Source organism: Plectropomus leopardus, chromosome 16, assembly GCF_008729295.1.
Source record: "Plectropomus leopardus isolate mb chromosome 16, YSFRI_Pleo_2.0, whole genome shotgun sequence".
Lineage (NCBI taxonomy): Eukaryota > Metazoa > Chordata > Actinopteri > Perciformes > Serranidae > Plectropomus > Plectropomus leopardus.
In genome coordinates, this window is record NC_056478.1 from 22,418,446 (window position 1) to 22,438,444 (window position 19,999).

At 38.7% G+C, this 19,999-nt stretch overlaps 1 protein-coding gene across 2 annotated transcripts in view; it reads left to right on the top strand.

The window, feature by feature from the left end:
- The window catches only part of fam184ab (family with sequence similarity 184 member Ab), a 169,673-nt gene that overhangs the window by 80,770 nt on the left and 68,904 nt on the right, over positions 1-19,999 (top strand). For both annotated transcript variants that reach the window (XM_042503815.1, XM_042503816.1), the window contains exons 9-12: positions 2,680-2,865; positions 14,789-14,911; positions 16,061-16,222; positions 17,463-17,584. In XM_042503815.1, the coding sequence (XP_042359749.1) occupies positions 2,680-2,865; positions 14,789-14,911; positions 16,061-16,222; positions 17,463-17,584 (593 nt within the window). The remainder of the gene's footprint in view (positions 1-2,679; positions 2,866-14,788; positions 14,912-16,060; positions 16,223-17,462; positions 17,585-19,999) is intronic.

The window sequence follows — 19,999 nt, forward strand, 5'->3', positions numbered from 1 at the left end:
ATATAAAAATAAGCTTGTACAAGTATGCACAAAAGACAAATACCCATAAAAAGAGAGGCTCTTGACAGAGGCAAAGGAGCAAAATATTACAAAATTGAAGATGTGTTCTTCCAGTTAAAACTTTCCTTTATTCCACATCAATAGTTGAAGCTTATCAACGTCATAGCTTTTAACTAGTGCCCTATTTGGATCAAGTAGCCCTTCAAAAATAAGGTGTGTCAGAGTTAGAAGGCTACAGTTGTTTCAGTATGTCAGATAAATATTTAATCAACATTCAAGTGAATATATCCCCTTTTCCACTGCACAAAAAACCCACTAATGTCTGATAACATCTGTTTTTTGTATGTTATGGGAAAAGCTACAATTTGCATTTCCACCCGGGTCAAATGACTCTGCAGTAATCACTGGTATTTATCCGCTCAGGCTCTGATGGGCAGTGATAGAAATACAACACCCGGGTGAACTCACTAATTTAAGCCCCTTGACCGAAGCAATGCAATAATGGGGCTGCCACAAAATACCATCACCAAAACTAAGCATGGTGCAACCATTGTTCCAAAGTAGTCAGCACTGAGTTTGAAAGAGATGAATAGAGATGTTAGAGATTTTTTTTTAAGTAACCACCATAACATTTTCACTGGCCTCCATGCTGCTTTCTACTTTTTACTAACCTGTTTTCAGGCCTGTCTGTGACGTCAAGCATGACACATCAGTACAAAAATCAGAAAGTCATACTCATCTGCTGCAGAGCCATGTACACAGCTGTGGTCTACTGGCAATGGGAAAGGAGCGTATAGCCTATATTAGCAGTTTTTTTTTTCTTGTGCAAAAAAACCTGTGTACACATGATAATTTTGTATATTAAGTATATCGGACTTGTTATCAGCAGATACCCATTGTTAAAGGACTCAGCTTGGGATCAGGGCCAAAAAATCTTGATTGTGAAATCCCACGAAGTTAGTCTAAATTCACTATCCATATGCATCTTTTATAGCTTGCAATTTTGTAAATGTCAAACACCTCAGTAAAAACAATGACAAGTAGTGCAACTTAAACCTGAAGAATCTGAATGGCCTTTAAAGTAAAGGTTGTATCTTTATGCATGAAAAATGCGTAGTTTCTATTGTCAGCACAATACCATAAGTGTGCTGTAAAACAGAGAAAATGAGAGAGAAACTAAGATACCTACAGCAGATTTTGAATCTTATCTAATTAGTAGTCAGATAATTTTTGTACACACTAGAGCAAACATTCTCACAGAGAGTTTCTTGGCTTACTTTAGGAGACTTTTACTGTGCCTAATGTCAGCTGCAGTAGTGGCTATTACTGTTCCCATGTGGCTTTTTTGGCGCAGTTTGGCTAATTAAAATTTTGTTAAACCCATGCAATGAAGAAACAGCTGCTCCCCTGATTAAACGCAAAGTAAATGGGCTGCAGATTATATTTTTATTTTCAGTTTCTCAGAAACGTTGTTGTTTTCTGTGACCTTATCCTTAATTCATGCTGTACCAGAATTCCAATGACAAACCCAACAAGCTGTTGCTGGGTGCAGAGGGCGTTTGTTCTTGCCTGTCTGCTTGTCTGTCTGTGACACAATATATGGCGCTCAGTAACAACTTAAATCAGCAGGACTTCATTCTTTCTCCTCTGTGCCCTCTGAGCCACATCTTTTGGCTGCTATCCATTTCTATATTTCACCTCTTTCTTCTATTATCCCTCCAGTTTAAAATCTATGAGACAGCTCTGTTCTGATTCCTCTCCTTTTAGGCCTGTTCCTCACATACGCGGGTATAATTAAAAATGTAGCTTTTATCTGTATTTTGACCTTTTGCACATGCAAACCTTGTTTTAGGTCACTGAAAAACTCCTTGCAGAGTGAAGATTATCAGAAACTTTTCAAAAAAACTTAGACAAAATAGTGCTTGCTCTAATGTTGTTAACAGGACTCTTTACATGTTTACACATAAATGTACAGTTACTCATCGAAGATTGAGGAACAGTGGTGTGAGAATGCGTTACAAAGGTCACTGTTCAACAGTTTCTTATATCGCCATGTGTTGGTTTGTAACACTCTTGGCAGCACCTCAATAATGTTTTTCTATTTTCATTCACTCTCAAGATTTTTTCAACAAGTGTTTGTGATGAGATCTTTTTGGAAACTACAGGGGGAGACAGTGTTTTCAAAAATGCATGAGGACAAGGCCTTACTTATCCACAAATATCTATCAAATCACTTATCAGCATGCTCTTAATCATCCCAGTTGACCCCTTACATAAACAGTTATTGTCCAGTCATGGCTTAGCAACTTTAACTGAGCACACCTGTTCTCTCCAGCTTTGGTTTCTCTGCTCCATAACACATAACCCCTTTATCAATAATCCCACATGGAGTCTGGTATAAAATGTTATTTTTCCAGCCTGTTGCGTTTTGGTGCTTCAGGAATAACAAATATGAATGTGGTGAGAATGATAGAACATTTCAGATATAGACAGAGAGGATGCAGGATTGATATCTTGGCTGTCACTTAGTAAACACTGACAATATGGCTGAAAAATACAGCATATGGGATGAATGTCAGCCAAAGCTCTCTCTGTGTTTCATCGATCATAACACCCACATCTAAGCATATTTTTAAAAATGTGTGCACGCTTGCATATTAATGTTGTGTTTGTCGTCAGACCCTGCGTGAGGAGAAAACGTCCCATGAGAAGGAAATGAACAATATGCGAGCTCGAGCCGAAGAGGAGGCCAGCCAGATGAAGGAGAGCCAGGCTCGGGCTCTGGAGGAAGTCGCCAAGAAACACAGAGTGACCCTGGAGAACGCTCTCAACAACGCAGAGAAGGACAAGAACCGCATGCTGGCTGTGAGTATACACACACTCCAAGGTTAGACCGATATACAGGCCGGGTAATCCAATCAGTGTCCTGACCATCTGCAGTTAATAAACCCTACCTTATTCTGAAACATCCTATGCACATGCAGTCATGAAAGTGTTGTATAATGTGTCTGACAAAGTGCATCAGATGGTAAACTCGCCGGGCACAATGAACAAAAATCCATAAAATTAATTTTCAGATTGCTGCATACTTGTGTAATCAGCGTTTATTGCTCAAAGCCGGAGGAAAACGAACAGCTGTATGTTTTAATTGATCCTGCATCTTCAAGCTTGGGGCTCATCTCAAGTCATAAAGATGGTGTCCTTGGGAGGCGTGTTTTCCCCTGCGTGGAAGAAGTGTTGTTCTCTTTATGGACACCAGAGGTGGAAGGTAACAAAGTACATAATTATTGTGGAACTTTACTCAGTTCAGAGGGAAATATTAACTTTTGTACTGCAGTTCACTTTAGTCTGAAGTTACTTCACAGCTTACAAAATTGCAGCAAATCATGTGATCTACTGGACCACATCGATCACCGACAACATTCTCAACATTTTTACTTTTGCTCTTGATACTTTAAATACATTTTATTGGTATTTCTACCACTTTTTTGCCTCAACAAAGATGATAGCCATGGCCAGAGGCATTATGTTTTTGTGTTGTCCGCCTCATTCTCCTGAACACAATATCTCAAAAGCAGCTTTAGGGAATTTCTTCAAATTTGGCACAAACATCCACTTGGACTCAACAATGAACTGATTAAACTTTGGTGGTTAAAGATCACTGTGACCACACAAGACCTGTTTTGCTCTAACTCAAGAATGCATAAACTAGTGTTGATAGAATTTTCCACAGATGTCTAGCAGGATAAAGTGATTAAATCATGGATGTATTTCAGTAAAATCTGAATACAACCGTGGGGGCGGGGCCTCGTTCATTCCTATGAGAGCTGCTCAATGGCGCATGAAGCAGAGAAAGCTCTTTTTCTGGGTTTAGAAATGTGAAAAATACCCAGATCTATTGGCCCATAGAGCATTTTTAGTAGAGATTGACAGCAGCCAAACACTGCTGAGCGCAGTTGAGTGCGGCCAAGTGGTTAACTCCTGCCGGCGGCGCGACCGACTTCTGGATTAGCGCCTCGGCTGGCTTGAATGGCGGTCTAAAAAAATGGTATCATGCGGCTCTTTTAGACTTTCCAAATGTTATCGAACTGGATGGTTTACATCCGATAAAGGGATAAAAAAAACATTTCGCAGGGCCTTTGATGCTCATAAAAAAATGATTTACTGATTTAGAGTCTCTTTCCCAATGTTTCTCCATGGGGAAAAGTCTGTCTGGGCCAGTGTGCATCATGTGACCGACTCAAACGGTGTAATTCCATTTTCGGCCACTATGTAAATTTTGCATCAATGCATGCCGCACTTCTTGGGGGCTTGGATTGAATGACATTTTTTATCCAAAAGTTCAAAGATCAGTTTAACTGTGACATCATAATGTTATGCAGAAACACTTTTCTGGCCATTACTCAACGTCATAACTCAGGAACAGAAGGGGAGATATTTGATCAGATTCTGAATTAGTGACACTAATCCTGAAACACCTTGAAACTGTGCTGGTTGTGTAGATATTCTGTGCTGCCGAGGGGAAGACATGTGAAACATCCAGGTTTAAGAACTTCTTCAGCTTCTTTGCAGCAGCATCCATATTTGAACCATTGTCAGCTGTCAAGGCTACATATGAGTCTGGACAGACGTGGATATAACCTCTACTGCAAGGCAGAAATTTTAGTTCTTAAAGGAGCAGCGTCATAGCTTTGGCAGTATAGAGCAGTGAGGTTGCAGGTTGCAACAACCTGGATACCCCCTCCACCCTCTCCTTGTTTACAGCCACTGATGGTGGCCTTTAGGTAATGAACACATGCAAGAACCCAGAGCCAATGTTTGGTTTGTCCCTTTCTGAGATACTACAGAAACATGGGGGTGAGACAAGGCAGACTTCATGAAAGGGGACCAAGGTCAAGGCAACAGCACAAGGCTTTAAATCCAATTTATGCAGTGCCTAAACCATGGGATTACAGCTTTCAGGTTAGTCTTGTGATGCCATTTTGGTCAAAAAACTTTTTTGTATCTATTAAATCAGTAGATACATTTTTAGAGCACTCCCTGCAGAAATGAAGTGTTTCACTTTTGGGATTTGAGCCATTCAATCCAATAATATTTTAAAAAGTCAAGAAGTCACATGACTGAATTCTTTTACTCCTGGTCAAGGTGGCGGAGTGCTAAACTTGAAGTTAGCCACTCACCCGGTGTAAGTCTCTAGTGCCATCTTTTTTGTCTTCTTGCATAATACATAATACATCTTACTTCTTCCAAAATCTGACACACTGGACCTTTAAGTAAACTGATTAAGCAAAGGAATGTTTTCAGACTTGTATTTTATACTGTATCCTTCTCAATTTCCACTATTGCTGTTGCACAGAATGCACCGCTTACCCACTGTGAATCTGCAAATTGCGATGGAGAGCTGATATTATTAACTAATATAAAATGTATCAGTATGATATTCAGAAATGACTCACTCAAGATTCAAGCTGTCAGCTCTGTTAGTGTCTCTGGATTTGCCGCCTGCCAAAACATTTTGACCTGTCACACCACCACCGTCTGTTGATGTTACAAAATATTTGTTAATTAATGAGTGGTGATTTTGGATGACAGACAAATGTTTTGACCACAGTCATATTGTGTGTGTATGAAGGTGTATTGACTCTTACACTGACACCGGTGCCCACGCTAAAAATATGATTTATAAAGTCTATCCACAGTCCTCTACTGTTGCTGTTGCTGCTCATTAAGTTGTTTAGAACAGAGACAGAGACAGCAGCGTTCATTTACTTCCCAACAGACACTCTGCAAGCTGGTTGAGGGATTTTAACGGGTAACCGGTCGCAAGCCTGCCTCTCTAACCTCTGAGCTGCCTCCACATTGTTCACTGACTGTACCATCTGTTACAAGAGCTGAAAAGAAGACATGAGCTCTGTTCGCCTTGAGACTCTGAGTTGTAAAATTGTGTGTCCAATGAAGGTCAAAATATTGTTCCTGAAACACTCTGTCTTGATATGAATGAAGTTACTGAAGGAAATGCATTTGGCATATGAATGCAGGCAATGCCCTTATGTTATCGTTCACTCAGAAACACCTCCGATCACTTTTTCCCAGTCTGTTAAAAAACAAGTTTTTAGTTGGTAACCTTGACTGTAAAAGTTGGTATGCAGAGAAAATGAGCACCAATGTTCATGTTTCTCTCTCTTTTTCAAAAGTATATTATGCAGGATTATAGTTTACTATTTGTATATGCCACTAGCACAAGTAAAATTAAAAATCCAATTCCAGATTCATTCTCATTTGGTGATTTGCCTCACTATATTTGTATTTTTGGGTTGTCCATCCGTCCATTTCTTTCTTATGAAAGCGATATCTCAAGAACACCTTGAGGGAATAACTTCAAATTTCACTTGGACTTAATGATGAACTGGTTAGAATTTGGTGATCAAAAGTCACTGTGAACTTGTGTCCGTCTCATGTTCTTGAACATGATATCTTAAGAACACCCTGAGGGGATTTTTTCAAATTTGGCTTCAACGTTCAGTTGGACTCAACAAATTCATTAGAATTTTATTTCATGTTTTCATTGAGGGAGACAAATGCATTCCCCACCCCACTCAAAAAAAAATCTATGCCTGTAACTGGGAGAGATTACTTCTGTATGAGTCTACGCATTGTTTTTAGGAAAATCCTGTATCGTGTCTCTTAAGCTTTTCCGGGGGACAAATGGGCAAAATGACAGGGCGCCAAGGGCCAGTCGCAGCAGCCCCCTACATGTTTCTAGTATTTTAGGACATTTTTAGGATTCGAGGGCATGTCTAGGATTTTAGAACATTTCTAGGATATTAGGATGTTTCTCAGATTTTAGGACATTAGGTGCCTAGCTTTGACCTCTGTCAGGGGGTGCATGGGATCCTCCACTGGCACTTTTTATAAACAAGCTCTATTTTGATGCAGTTTTGTGCCCTCTGGCACCTTATGTATCATGCAAATCCAAAAGTACCAAAGTAATTTCCAGTGTCAGTCACCCTTTTCGTGACTAGATTTGGCCGTAAATGGAGTATCCTTAAATTTGGTAGAAACCTGGAGACTGGGTAAAAGAATACCTTAACATGATTAAGGAAAGCAGCTATATTGATTGTCTACTATAGACAACATCTGGTTTCTTTTAGACTCTTTTTGCTGTAAACATAAGAGTGAGAGGAGCTTTGCATGGCCTCATTAAGAGAGATTGAACTGTGTTTAATCTTTAACAGTGATATCAGTGGAAAAGATTATGATATGGTATAAGTTAATTTCTGCTGAACGAGGAAAGGATACAGTTTCAAACAGACTAAGAAGCCATTTTCAGGGAATGCTTATGGCTGGACCAGCATGATTTATCATATTTAAAAGGACCCTCAGGTTATGGCAATTTTTATAGAACACATCATGGGGAGCCAAGAAGTTATTTTGTAGTTTATTTGCCTCCAAACTTTATCCACATAGCCTGCATTTCCACAATTGTGTGATTATTATAACCAAAGCAGAGCTTTGCCTTTACTGCAGAAAACTTTTAAAAAATACCTAAATGCTGTTACTTTTAAAAAAAATATTGATCAGCTCCTCAGTGCAGGAAAAATAAGTCGGTGAAGCTGATGCTTAAAGTCACACACTCCTGCATCCTCTGATATCATGTGAGCAAGAGCAAAACCAGCAACAATTTCCAAAGGTGTGACTGTAGTGAATGAGGTTTGGGATTAGTAATCTCTGCACAGGGTGATATAAAAGAGCACATGCTGATATTGAAGTCTAGAGTTACTACATCACATAGACACATAACAATTGACAGGAGCTCAGACACCTGCAGTTTGTTTAGGTTGTCTATTGACTAAAACACATCAAAAAGAGATATAACAGTGAGTTGGAAATTGGCAAAGGAGGAAATGCAGCCTACAGACGTGGGAGCTCATTTATATTTATCCCTCATAAATGTCATCCAGAACACCTCTGAGCTCACATAACCCGGGCTGGTTGAAATGTGAATAACCCAGAAGAGCTTCTGACGCTGATATAATGTTACAAAAGAGATTCAAAAAAGACAAATGGAAATGAATTCTCAATGAAAACAGAGTTTGGAGATGTGGTAGCTGCTGGGAGCCACATGTGGACGCTATATGCGGCCTGAATGATGACTCACGCAGGTTACAAGACGCTCTTAGGTGCTATTTTTGGGGTGATACTAAAACTGCTACTACACACAGAGGCACACACATGCTTCGGCATGCTGTTGTGCAGGAGACAATAAAGTACTAATTAGATTAATACGCTACCTACACATGTAAGGAAGTGTGGAAATGCACAAGAAAAGAATGCATTTTTTTTAGATTAAAAAAATGTATAAAAATGGTGCAGAAATTGAACTTTTTTGTGCTTTTAGGACATTCATACCTCACATATTTTGATATTTGTCTCTTTAGCTGACAACATAGATTTTTTTTTAGAGTTTATAAAGGCAAGATGAATATGTGAGTAACTATGTTGAGCACCAAAATGTGGGAGTTTTGACATTTAAATGGTTGCAGGACCCTAACATTTAAATGTGTATTCCTGCTTGTTCGCTGATGACATATACTGCACATAAAACTGTGAGTGGAGAGTATAAAGTGAGTAAAGTAATCAAAATTAGGACAAAATGTACAGAGGTTGTGACCTTGCTGCAGCAGCCCTGGGTTCGAGTCCGTCCTCGGCCCTTTGCTGCATATCGCCCCCTCTCTCTCTCTTCCCCTTTCACACTCACACTGTCCTGTCAATAAAAGGTAATAAAAGCCCCCAAAAAAATAATCAAAAAAAAATTAGGACAAAATGATGGGAAGGCAAAAGAGATTGATGTGGCTTTGGCTGAAGGATGTGAGTCTTGCAGCCAGTGTGTGTGCGTTTGTGTGTGCGTGTGTGTGCGTGTGTGTCTAAAACGTCCTGCATAAATATTTCACTGCTTCTTACTTAGCACAGTGTGTGGTGACCCTAACAGGGCTTAAGCTCATACATATGGTGTACACCCACTTCTTAGATGGCGCTTTTACGCTGCTTGTCTACTGCATATTCTATGGTATATATTTTTACTCCTTGGGAGGAGCATGAGAGTTTCTGTTTGGGAACCAAAGAGGTTTATTTCTTCTTCCTTGTCAAAAGCAGTGAATTTCTCTTAAAGGTGCTTAAAAAAACAGTTAATTTGTATTATTAGTATTCCTGTGATCTTGAACATTCCTACTTTGTTTTTTGAACATGAACCAGACGACCCAGAAATCTAAATTTCAAAAAGAGATGAATTCTGAAAATGCACAAGGCAGCCTCAGAATGGAAACGCTTTTCCACTGTGATGCATGTTCAAATCTGCAGTCTGTGGCACAGTGTCAGAGGTGCTAGTTGAACTCTGGTCATCTTTGAGGCTGTAGTTCTTTGTATTTGATTGACTAACTCAACTTAATATTCTAATTATTGCAGCATTATTTTTGTATTTTATACAGTATCACATAGACTGTATAATAAAGATGGATGACAAGACAGCTCCCCAAAAGGTAATAGGTCATAAACTCGAGCCTTTTCTTTGGATGAGATATGGGCCAGACTAAATAATAAACGTACATGTCAAATCATTTTACCCCAAAGATGGTTTCGTTCATTTTAGGTACATTGTGATACACTGATGTATGTTCAACAGTGTTAGGGGTAACAACACTGTAACAACACTAATATATTACTTTTTAGCAGTTACCAGTCAAGGCGTTACAGGATTTAGGGTAATATTGTTACATTTACAATGTAAAAACACAATGAAATATAAATGAATGAAAACAGAAATAAATAAAAACAAAAAAAAGTTTTAAAGTTGTCCAAAGAGTCCAAAGAGAGGGAGAATTTTCAAATTAAGGAGCCACAACTTTGAAAAAGCATAATTTCTATTACAGATATTAAAACGAGATGATATGGGATTGATGGAGGATATTGGTGACCTCAAAGTTTAATTTCAGGTACCTACTGACCACACTGATCCCAACAAAACAACCCACACAAATGTAAAGGTACCAGCTTATTTCTGTGTTTGTGTGTTTTGTTTTGTTTTTTTTGAATTTTATTTTCAAGTAATTTTTCGTAGCTTCACTAATTTATTGCTGATGAATGGGCCATTCGTCTTTAGTTGCTTATTGCCTTCTTCCCATGTTTTTAAAAAGAAAATCTAGTCAATTCGTTCAGGTTTCAAAGGGGTTAAAGAAGCAAATAAACCAATCTGACTGCAGCTCCACACAAATGATGCACTTGTTCCCTCTTAGGGTTCAAATAGCATCAAATACCTACATTTCCAGTACCATAACAGCTTTTGTATCTGGTGTGGGACAGTGAAAGTGCCCCCAAGGATTAAAAAGCGGGTCCTGGGACTGGTTTAATGAGCCTGAGGTCTAGTTGTTCCAAACCGCTAATTTGACTGTAGCCGAGGCATTCAGCTCCACCAGCCTGAAATAGCCTCGCGATGATGCCTAATCTCCACAGGGTCCTTTATTCCAGTCACACACGGCCATGTGGAAGCAAGTTATCAAATATTCTCTTGCATCAAAGCTGCATAATGAGGACGTGTTTTAAATGATATTCCTCAGTGGACCCGATCTCAGCTGACAGCTACATTAAGAGAAGAGCGTTATGCATTTCTGTAGTTATCAGATATGAATTCCATATGCAGACTCTCTGGCCCTGTGTGAATTTCATGGCCTTGTATTCCCTCCTTCTTACATGCACAATAATATTCCATTGTTCACTGCTGGTTCACTGCAAGTGTTGGTGCAGAAATGTCCCGGTTGAACGAGCGACAGGGTGTCGGCAGCTCACTCCTCATTCCTTCACCGCTGCTCTATTTTTAAACTTTTCTGCAAAATCACGGGGGCAGACAGATGAGAAAAAATGCCTCTTCATCCCTCCATTTCTCATCATTTGATTCTTTTGTCTGATCCAAGTTTCATCACGTCTAGTTAATCATCTTTTCTTTCATCACCTCTATTCTTATATCGCTTTAACTTATAATGAGAGTTGTCTGTGAGACGGCCGGGTTTGGAATTTAAATGAACAGGTCTGCTGCACCTCGGTCTCGCCCCTCTATACTGAGAGGCAAGGTATGACAGGAATCCTGATGTGTCATATTAGATTCCTCCTCATCTGACTCTGTCTGCGTCTGAATCGACCAGTGAAGATTCCTGCTATCATGTCCTTGATACCATCAAAAGTCACCTTAAGTGTCACTAAAGATTTCTGCAAATTTTATCTTAAAATTAGGTGGAAATTTAATTTTTGATTAAATTATTATAATTCATAGTTGGGATTTGGGTGTTTGATGTGATGCACCTGCGGAAATACAGTGACAGGGTCTCGCTAAGGTTGAGACCTTCTTCCAAATTCACATATTGTGGTGTCAAGAATGAACACAGGTAGAAATTCTTGTGTGAGATGATCAAGGATTTGAAGCTGTTGTACCCTATTTATGATTAAGACATTTAGTAGCAATAGTATCAATTCAGAGAGCTCCTATGGTCACGTAATTCCTGAAAAAGTTATAAAATTAGAAAAGTGTTTTGGAGAGGTTTTGAAAATGCATTGTATTGGCCACTGTTATGGATGTATAAATGTACTGATACACTATGTTGGGTCATTATCCACTTGGACGGGGAAAGCTTCACAATGGGACAGTGATCAAGCTTGATTTGTTAGGGTGTCATGCATTTACATACTTACATACTTGTAATTTTGTTTTTTAAACTGTGTTTAAAAAATGACTAATAAATCTACCGTCCTTCTACCTGCTACCTTCCACTTTTAGGTTCAGGCAAGGTTGCAGCACAATTATTAGAGAATTTTGATTTGATTATAAGTTTTATTTAACAAGAAATGTACAATATGTGTCAAAATTATACTCCAATTCATGTCAAATTGCAATTGACATCTGTCTGTAGTATATATGATTTTTCTATCCCCCAAAAGGGGGAATGTTTAATCACCAAGTAAAGTTACTAAGCGCTAACATTTTGCTTATCCACAAATTCCTCGGAAGTGCGTGTTTAATAATGTATGACTGTATTGCATTATAGGCCAACCGATTTTAAACTACTTAAAGTCAAGGAAATGAAAGAAAGTAAAGTGAAAAAGTTTTAAAAATTCATTGGTAAAAATGTGTGGGAACCCTGATCCCAGTCATTGACTCACCATAGCAAAAATGATTGGCATTTCCAATTTCAACACAATCTAGAGTACAGCTTTTCATTTGAATTGTTCTGTCACACTTTCTTTACTAATTTAAAGTATGTCATGTTTTGTAGATAATGCAGGACAAAGTGTTTAAAGCACTTACTGTCTGAAGTTAATGTGCCATGGGCATTTCAAAACAATTCTTAAAGATGATGATATGGATGGATGTTTTCATTTTGCATCGCAGATAGTTGATGACTGAATTGATTCGTCGACCCAGATCGATGGATTGTTACACCCCTACAAGTTGCCAAAGATTAGAGACTGTAGGGAATACGTCAACACTTACAAAAAGTTAGCACAGCAGGTAACAACAAAGCAATTTAGAATTAATGTAATTCATTCTAGAGCAGACTACGCAACATGTAGAAATAGTAAAAAAAAAATGGAAGTTAGTGATTTTTGCCTGAAACCCATCGAACCAGTAGATTCACAATCAAGGAATAGTCTCAAGCAAAGCTTCTGTGAGGACCTGTGGGAGCAGAAAGCTTCAGGCGAACGGTAGATCGGACAGATCTTGATGTAGCTGGGGATTTCATGGCAGCCTCGAGGTGGGCAGGTACTGGCCCCGTTCTTGGCTTTATTGGGGTTGCATAAGGGTGTGAAACTATTGCGTGCAACCAAAGGGAGCTGGTTGGTAGGGAAAACAGCAGCGGACTGACATTTGCAAATGCAATAACATTTTGAGGCTAATCTGAGATCCTTTGTACCACACTGTACCAAAATGTTTTACAGATGAATATTTGTGTCAGTCAGTATATTCTCTTCTCACAGTTATTACCCTGCCAACAAAGAAACTTCCTCCATTCTGCGGCTTGTGAAATACAAGATGTTATTAAGCATTTCACATGAATTATTGTGATTTCGCACACTTTCCCCCATTCAGATGAATTTCCGTGAAGTTCCATTCACTCTCATGGAACTGTGTCACAGCAGTCAATAAACTGAATGGGTTTTTTTTTTACGGCATTACAAAGTCCATCCTCCTGTGTAATGAATAATGGTTGCAAATTTCATTTGACATTACAGCAATTTCCCTCAGCTCTAATTGTCCTTGGAAAGCAGCAATCATTGCACGCTATAACAGAAATCGTTTCCCATTAATCAGTCGGCATAATAAGCTTTATTATTGTAACAATGCTGGAGCTCTCTCTCTCTCTCTTCTCTGTCAAGGACAATGAAATAGTCTGAAGTATTTTTAGAAATTTTGCACAGATGAATGCGGTGACTCTAATGTCAATGTGAGAGCAGCAAGCTCGGGATCTGCACCACAGCTGAGGAAATACTCCACATATATGAAGGATTTGAGTTGTCAGAGTCTATGTCCATCTTCAGTCTCTGTCTGGAAATAAATCTTTTCAGAGTGTCAACATGAGCCCCCAACACACCCACTTCCTGTTTTTAGCCATGCTAGTGGCATGTGTGTATTTGAGAATCACATGCAATACACTGTGAGTACTAATGAAATGCATCTTGGTTTCCAATAAAAATATGCACAACTTTATTGGTCCGGGACATGAACTGTTTCACTCGATGTGAATTACTGATCCAGGCACAGAAAACTTTCCTCTGAAAGGGGACCTATTATTTACATTTTCAGATTCAAGCTTTTATTGAAGATTTCTACTGGAACGTTTTCACATGCTTAATGGTCAAAAAACACTTTATTTTCCTCATACTGCATGTGCTGAAACACCTGTATTCACCCTCTGTCTGGGACTCTGTTTTAGCACCTGTCTTTTTAAGCCCACCTCCTGAAAAAGTCTAGTATGCTCAGACAGCACTGTTGTTGCAGCCAGGGAATGACTATTTAGTAAAGTGGGACTTCTTATTGTGCAGCAGGAATATGATCTGAAATTGGTGACAAATCAACAATATCGGCACAGAGATGACATGTTACCCTGACATTAGCACATAGCTACATGTAGCAGTGTTCTTGCAGCCAGTCAGTGGCTGTGTTGATCACTAAGAATATGATCCAAAATGGGGAAAAATTAACATCAGCAACCAAGATTACATGTTACCCTGATGTTAGCATATAACTTACATGTAGCAGTGTACTTGGAGGCAGGCAATGACTGTACATAATGGCTCTTTCTCTCATGAAAAATCCACAATTTCTTAACATGACTGGACATGTTTGAGCAAGACTGTGAATCACAAACAGGGAGAAATAAAAGTTGGCAACTAAGATTACACGTTTTCCTCACGTTAGCATGTAGCTTAATGTAGCAGTGTATGAAATTTAAACACTTGCAGCAGACAACAACATGAAAAAAATCTGCAGAGATCTGATGTCATCTTTCAGTTAAAGTAAATGAAAAACAGAGTTTTCAGAACAGTCTAAAGCCTGAGGTTTTTGCTCAAATGGATTAACTTTACATATGATTGCCTCATTATTTGAAACTTTAATGCGAACATCTGACATTGTAATATGACAGAAAACTAGGAATAGGTCCCCTTTCATATCCTTTTTGATGCTCTTTGGCTTTTATGGCCCACTTGTTTTTAACAGATGTATGTTTCTGGTTGGTTTCCACAGGAGCTGGAGCAGCAGTTTGAGAGGGAGCGCCTCTCACTGGAGGAGCAGAAGACGATTCTCAGGCAGCAGCTGGATGAGCTGAGAGAGGAGCTGACCTCCAAACTCACTGCAGCCAATGAGGAGGTAGGACTTCTACAAATTTACATTTGTACATTTGGACTATACCCTCAGAAATGCAGTTGTTTTGTACTTAACCATAAAAAACATCTAATTTTGAGTTTCATATTCCTTTCTTGAGCACTGATTTAGTTAAGTTAAGCTTTCGATCACAATAAATGATCTTCATCACCAGATGGAGTTTGCTTATTTATCATGGAATTGTTGATGCTCATATTTCCATTTTTCAAGCCACTTTAAGAAGTCCCTGTCCATGTTGCCATAAAAGTTGAGATTTAGTTTTCATCAATCTGTTGAGAAGATCATGTGATATGATTCAAAACTCCAGAACAGCTTCTAAATGGTGATATTGTTTGCTAAATGTTGTTTGTAATGAATTTCTCATTCACTAATCACTTCTTGTTGGTAAGTCACCTCCAAAAAATAAAAATAAAAATGTAGTCTGCGTCAGTAATAATGTGTGTGACTCGAATAAGAAATAAATGCTAAAGAGTATTTACCCTTTGAAAGATGAAGTAAACTGTATTTTCCGTCTTTTTTCCAGCTGAAAAATGTGATGATGGTCACAAATGCATAGCTCCCATCTTTCTTTAAAGACACATTTGAATGACCTGGATGGAAAATAAACTGTAAAAACAAACAGAGCCCAAGAGTTATAGCTATTTAGCATTCCAAAAATAAATAGCTTATAGCTCATTTTATCTCAGTACTTTTTACTGAGATTGTTAGTTTCACTGAAAAATGTTGAAAGAGTGTAAGACAGAAACACACTCTTTTCTCACAAAGGTTTGTTTAATCCACTCCCTGCTCTTTTAAGTATTGTTTTCCTGTGATAAACTCACAGTCACGCTGTGTTTATGCACTCCTTAGTTGTATTGTGCTTTTAACATCAAGATAAATTAATACATGATGCATTGCAAAACTATGTTGCCACGTTGGCAAAAAATATATGGGCCTAGCTCATTTAAAAATCTGAAACAGAAATGGTTATTGAATGCATTTTTGATGGAAATTCCACCTCGCTGAGCATAAAATGCTGATGTAGTTTCAAGGTTGCTGCCACTCTGAGATACAGCCTGAAGTGCAACAGAGTGGAGGTTGTGAATATAGTTTATTCTCTGTGTCTATCTCTCCGTCTGTTTCTCCTCCCCGCAGGTGGTGCGGCTGCAGGAGGAGGTCCTGCAGGGGGAGCAGGACATCGGAACAGCTGAGGGACAGATCTCCACCCTGAAGGAGGCGCAGGACAAACTGCTGGAGGAGCTGGATGCAACCAGAGCCCGACTGAGAGAGACCAGCAACCTGCTGACTGCACTGCAGGTCAGCACTAACAAACAAACACATGCACATTTGTCTTTTCTGTTCTTGTGAGGAGAGTCTTTGATGAAAATGCATCCTGTAGCACCAATACTTGACTATCAACAACATGCCTAACCTCAAAGCTCAAAGGGGAAATTCTGTACTTTTGAACCATTTTTCTCATGTTTTTAAGTCTAAGTGACAAATCAAGACAATGAATTGGTCCAATACTGAGAGACCAAAACAGCTGCAATGAAATCCCTACCGGCAACTGTCAATTTATGTCCACTTCAAGTGCTTGTTTTTGCCACTGACAGGCTCAGATTATTATCACAAGTGTCTGACAACATAAAATGGAAAGTTATGTATAAAGTGTATGATTATATTTTTTGTGTTTTTGAGAATATGTAATATGCCAAGAAAAGAAGTGTCTGACAACATTATGGAAAGGATCCCTCGACAAAGAAATTCAATGTTGTCATTCTGAAATCTCATAGACTTTTTAACATTGTCGAAATAGACTAAATATTCAGCCATGATATTAATAGTATTTTAGATAACAATAAGCTACAGTTTCTGTCTTCCTGTCACTCCTCTCTCAAACTCTCACTCTCACTTTTACCATTGTTTTTCAACAAGTCACCTCTTGCAAAATTTCAGAATGAGACCTCTCCTTGAGCGAGACTGGGTCACAATAACAAACAGATCAGGGAAAGGTAAGGGAAAATATGTTGTCAGACACTTCTAATAAAAATCTCATTTTGTCAGTAGCAAAAAAAGCACTTTTCATCATGGGTCCTTGAAAAGTCATGGAAAAGTTTTATAATTTTGTCCGTGAAAATGCGTGGGAACCCTGCATCCAGAATATAACCGATTTGGTCAACTCATACTATGTCTGCGGAATATTTCACAGTAATATTAAAAGATATTTGTAATCTTGTTCTCGATCTATCTTTGAATCATTTCAGTCCTACGATGTAGACTTGACCAGAGTGGGTTTTTGAAAGACTTCCATGTCACCACCGTTTTGGATTGACACTGCCAATAGCTACACTTTGTGTTGGCTGTCAGCAATGTTACTGCAAAAGGCTTTAACCTTTTTTCACGCTACAGAAAATTCAAAAAGTTTTCAGAGCTGCCTAAAGAAATGGATTCTTGTCTGGGCGGAAAAAACCTCTGAGCATTTAGACTACGATGGGTCTGTCCGTCTGCTCGTCTGTCTGTCTGTCTGAGTTTGACTGACTGTCTGTCCATTTCTCAGGGAGAGTTAGAGACCCAACAGCGTCATCATGAAGCCAAACTCATCACCACCAAAGAAGAAGAAAAACTTAAGATGGACAAGATGGCTCTGGAGCTGGAGCTGAAATGGACTGAAACACTCAGGTAGGGGTGTGTGTGCGTTTGTCTGTGTGTGTGTGTGTGTGTGTGTGTGTGTGTGTGTGTGTGTGTGTGTGTGTGTGTGTGTGTGTGTGCGTGCGTGTGCGCATGCATGTGTATCTGGGAGGGGAAGATAGAGTAACACTCACTGTCTTCATCCTGTCTTTTAACAAAGAGGGACCATGAAATTAAGAGTGGATGGGAAATGGAAGTCTCCCTGTTTCCCTATTTTCGTTTCTCACACTTACTAGAATGCACACACACACTCACACAGGTCATTGAGCTCACAGTATTGACCGTGACAGAGCATTATCCTTGGAGGGCTCTGCAACTCCTCAGCTCGATCCAGTGTTAAAGCCCCCAGCTCAAAGTCTCTGGTAACGTCCACAGACCTTTTGAAGTGTTATTATTCAAAAAACCTCAAAGAATGAAATTGACTGTTTTGAGGTGTGAACTGATGTACTTTCACACAGTAACATCGGCAGCCTGTAATTGACTCTATTAGAGTTTATCTCAGCATTAAATTGTATCTCGATGAGCAAAAACTGCAGAAAGCTCTTCCACTTATTTTGTCTTTTTATGCTAAAGTGACTGGAGACGGTGTTGAGTGCATGGATACTGTTTGAGCTCATTTGTAGTAATGAAGAAGTGTGGCTGCGAATGTGTGCTTTAAATCATAAGTGAATGAGTGTACATACTTAGATTAAATAACAGCTATTCATTCGGATACGTTGGGGCATATATACACGTGCCCCAACGTATCTGAATGAATATGCATATATATATATATCTGTCACACATTACAAAAAGCAAGCAAAGTTGGATACATGAACATGTGCAATTGTCTAAAACAGTTTCATTGATTAGAGTGCTGTTTTCTCGATTCTTTACAATCGACTTAAATTCCCCAAAGGTTATCAGCTCAGACAATTTCAGGCCCTTCAGTAACTTATCCCAAGAAAAAGGGGCAGCGTATTTAAAAGCCTTTTTTGCCAAGTTCTGTTTGACCCTTGCTTGAGGATAACGTTTGTAGAATATTGTAAGAGCGCAGGCCATATTGGTTTTGGTTTTCACACACGTACATACACAAATACAACAAAGCCCAATCAGATTTTTATACAAAAAGCAACCATTGTGAGAGTCTGCGGCCGGACAAAGAAGGCCATTTAGCAGTATCATACAGTGTACAGTGGTGTACAAGATTTCCACAGCTAGTAATTAAACATAAAGCACAATGGTATACAGTATCCGGCTACTTTAGGCACTGCTCAGGTACATTTATTAAGAGTAGATCCCCGAAGTCCAACAACGCACGGAAACAAGGTTTTCGATGTGGGCTTTGAATGGCGACTTCTGATCAATAGTCAGATAAATACTTATATACTTATATATATAGATAATATGTTGTGACCATTTCAGTTTTAACCACACATGCATTGCTTTAACAATGTAAAAAAAAACTGTACCTGGTTTGGTTCACCCAAATTAGAAAAAAGAAACACTTTTTGTTTTGCAGAAGCAGTGTCCCTGTTACCATGGATAATCCACAGAGCAGACTCTCAACTGCTCATGAGAACCATTTTTTCAGCTGACAGTAGTTCCAATAAAAGCTTTGAAGTCTTTGGATTATCCCAAATAATTGGGACACTTTTTCTGCAAAGAGAATTTGCTGTAGGTTTTTCTTTAAAAGCTATTTTTAATGCTGTTAGCACCAAAAATGAAACTCGGGTCATGACCATTTTATTGGGGCAAAATCTCAAACATGGAATATCTCAAACATGGATGGATCATTAGACATGGTCCCCTGAGCACAGACTGTTTGTAGTAGTTTTGTAGGTTAACCTCAAGTGTAAAGTGCTGATGTTTGGTGGAAATTTCACCTTAATGGCATTCAAACTTGAGATGGAAAGAGGCTGTCTCCGACTGTCCAATGCTTCCTAACACAGCAAATCAAAACATCGCATATACAGTTTACTGTGGGGCACCATGGGAAATATCCTCTGGGAAACCTGTGATACAGGTTATATATATACAGGTTATATTATTTTTTTTTATTTTATATTTTTCTATTATTTTTTTTTTTATTATTTTTTGAAAGAATGTAGACACATTTTTTTAACATTTTTGTCAACCAACCCATAGGTCCCACATAACATCACTACGAATACAATTACGAAAAAAAACGAGGTAAGTACACAAATAAGGAAAAAGCGTAAGTAACATTAGGTAAAATAAGCAAAAATTATGTAACAAAATATTTATACATACACACACATAGATATAAGAACCCCCCATTTTTTTAACATGGTGGTTAAGTCATTGATAAAAACATGCAAAACAACTGTACTACATGCAGATATTGTATATATGTTTAGACATGAATCGACAGAGTATGCATCAGTGGTCAGGGCATTAATTTTT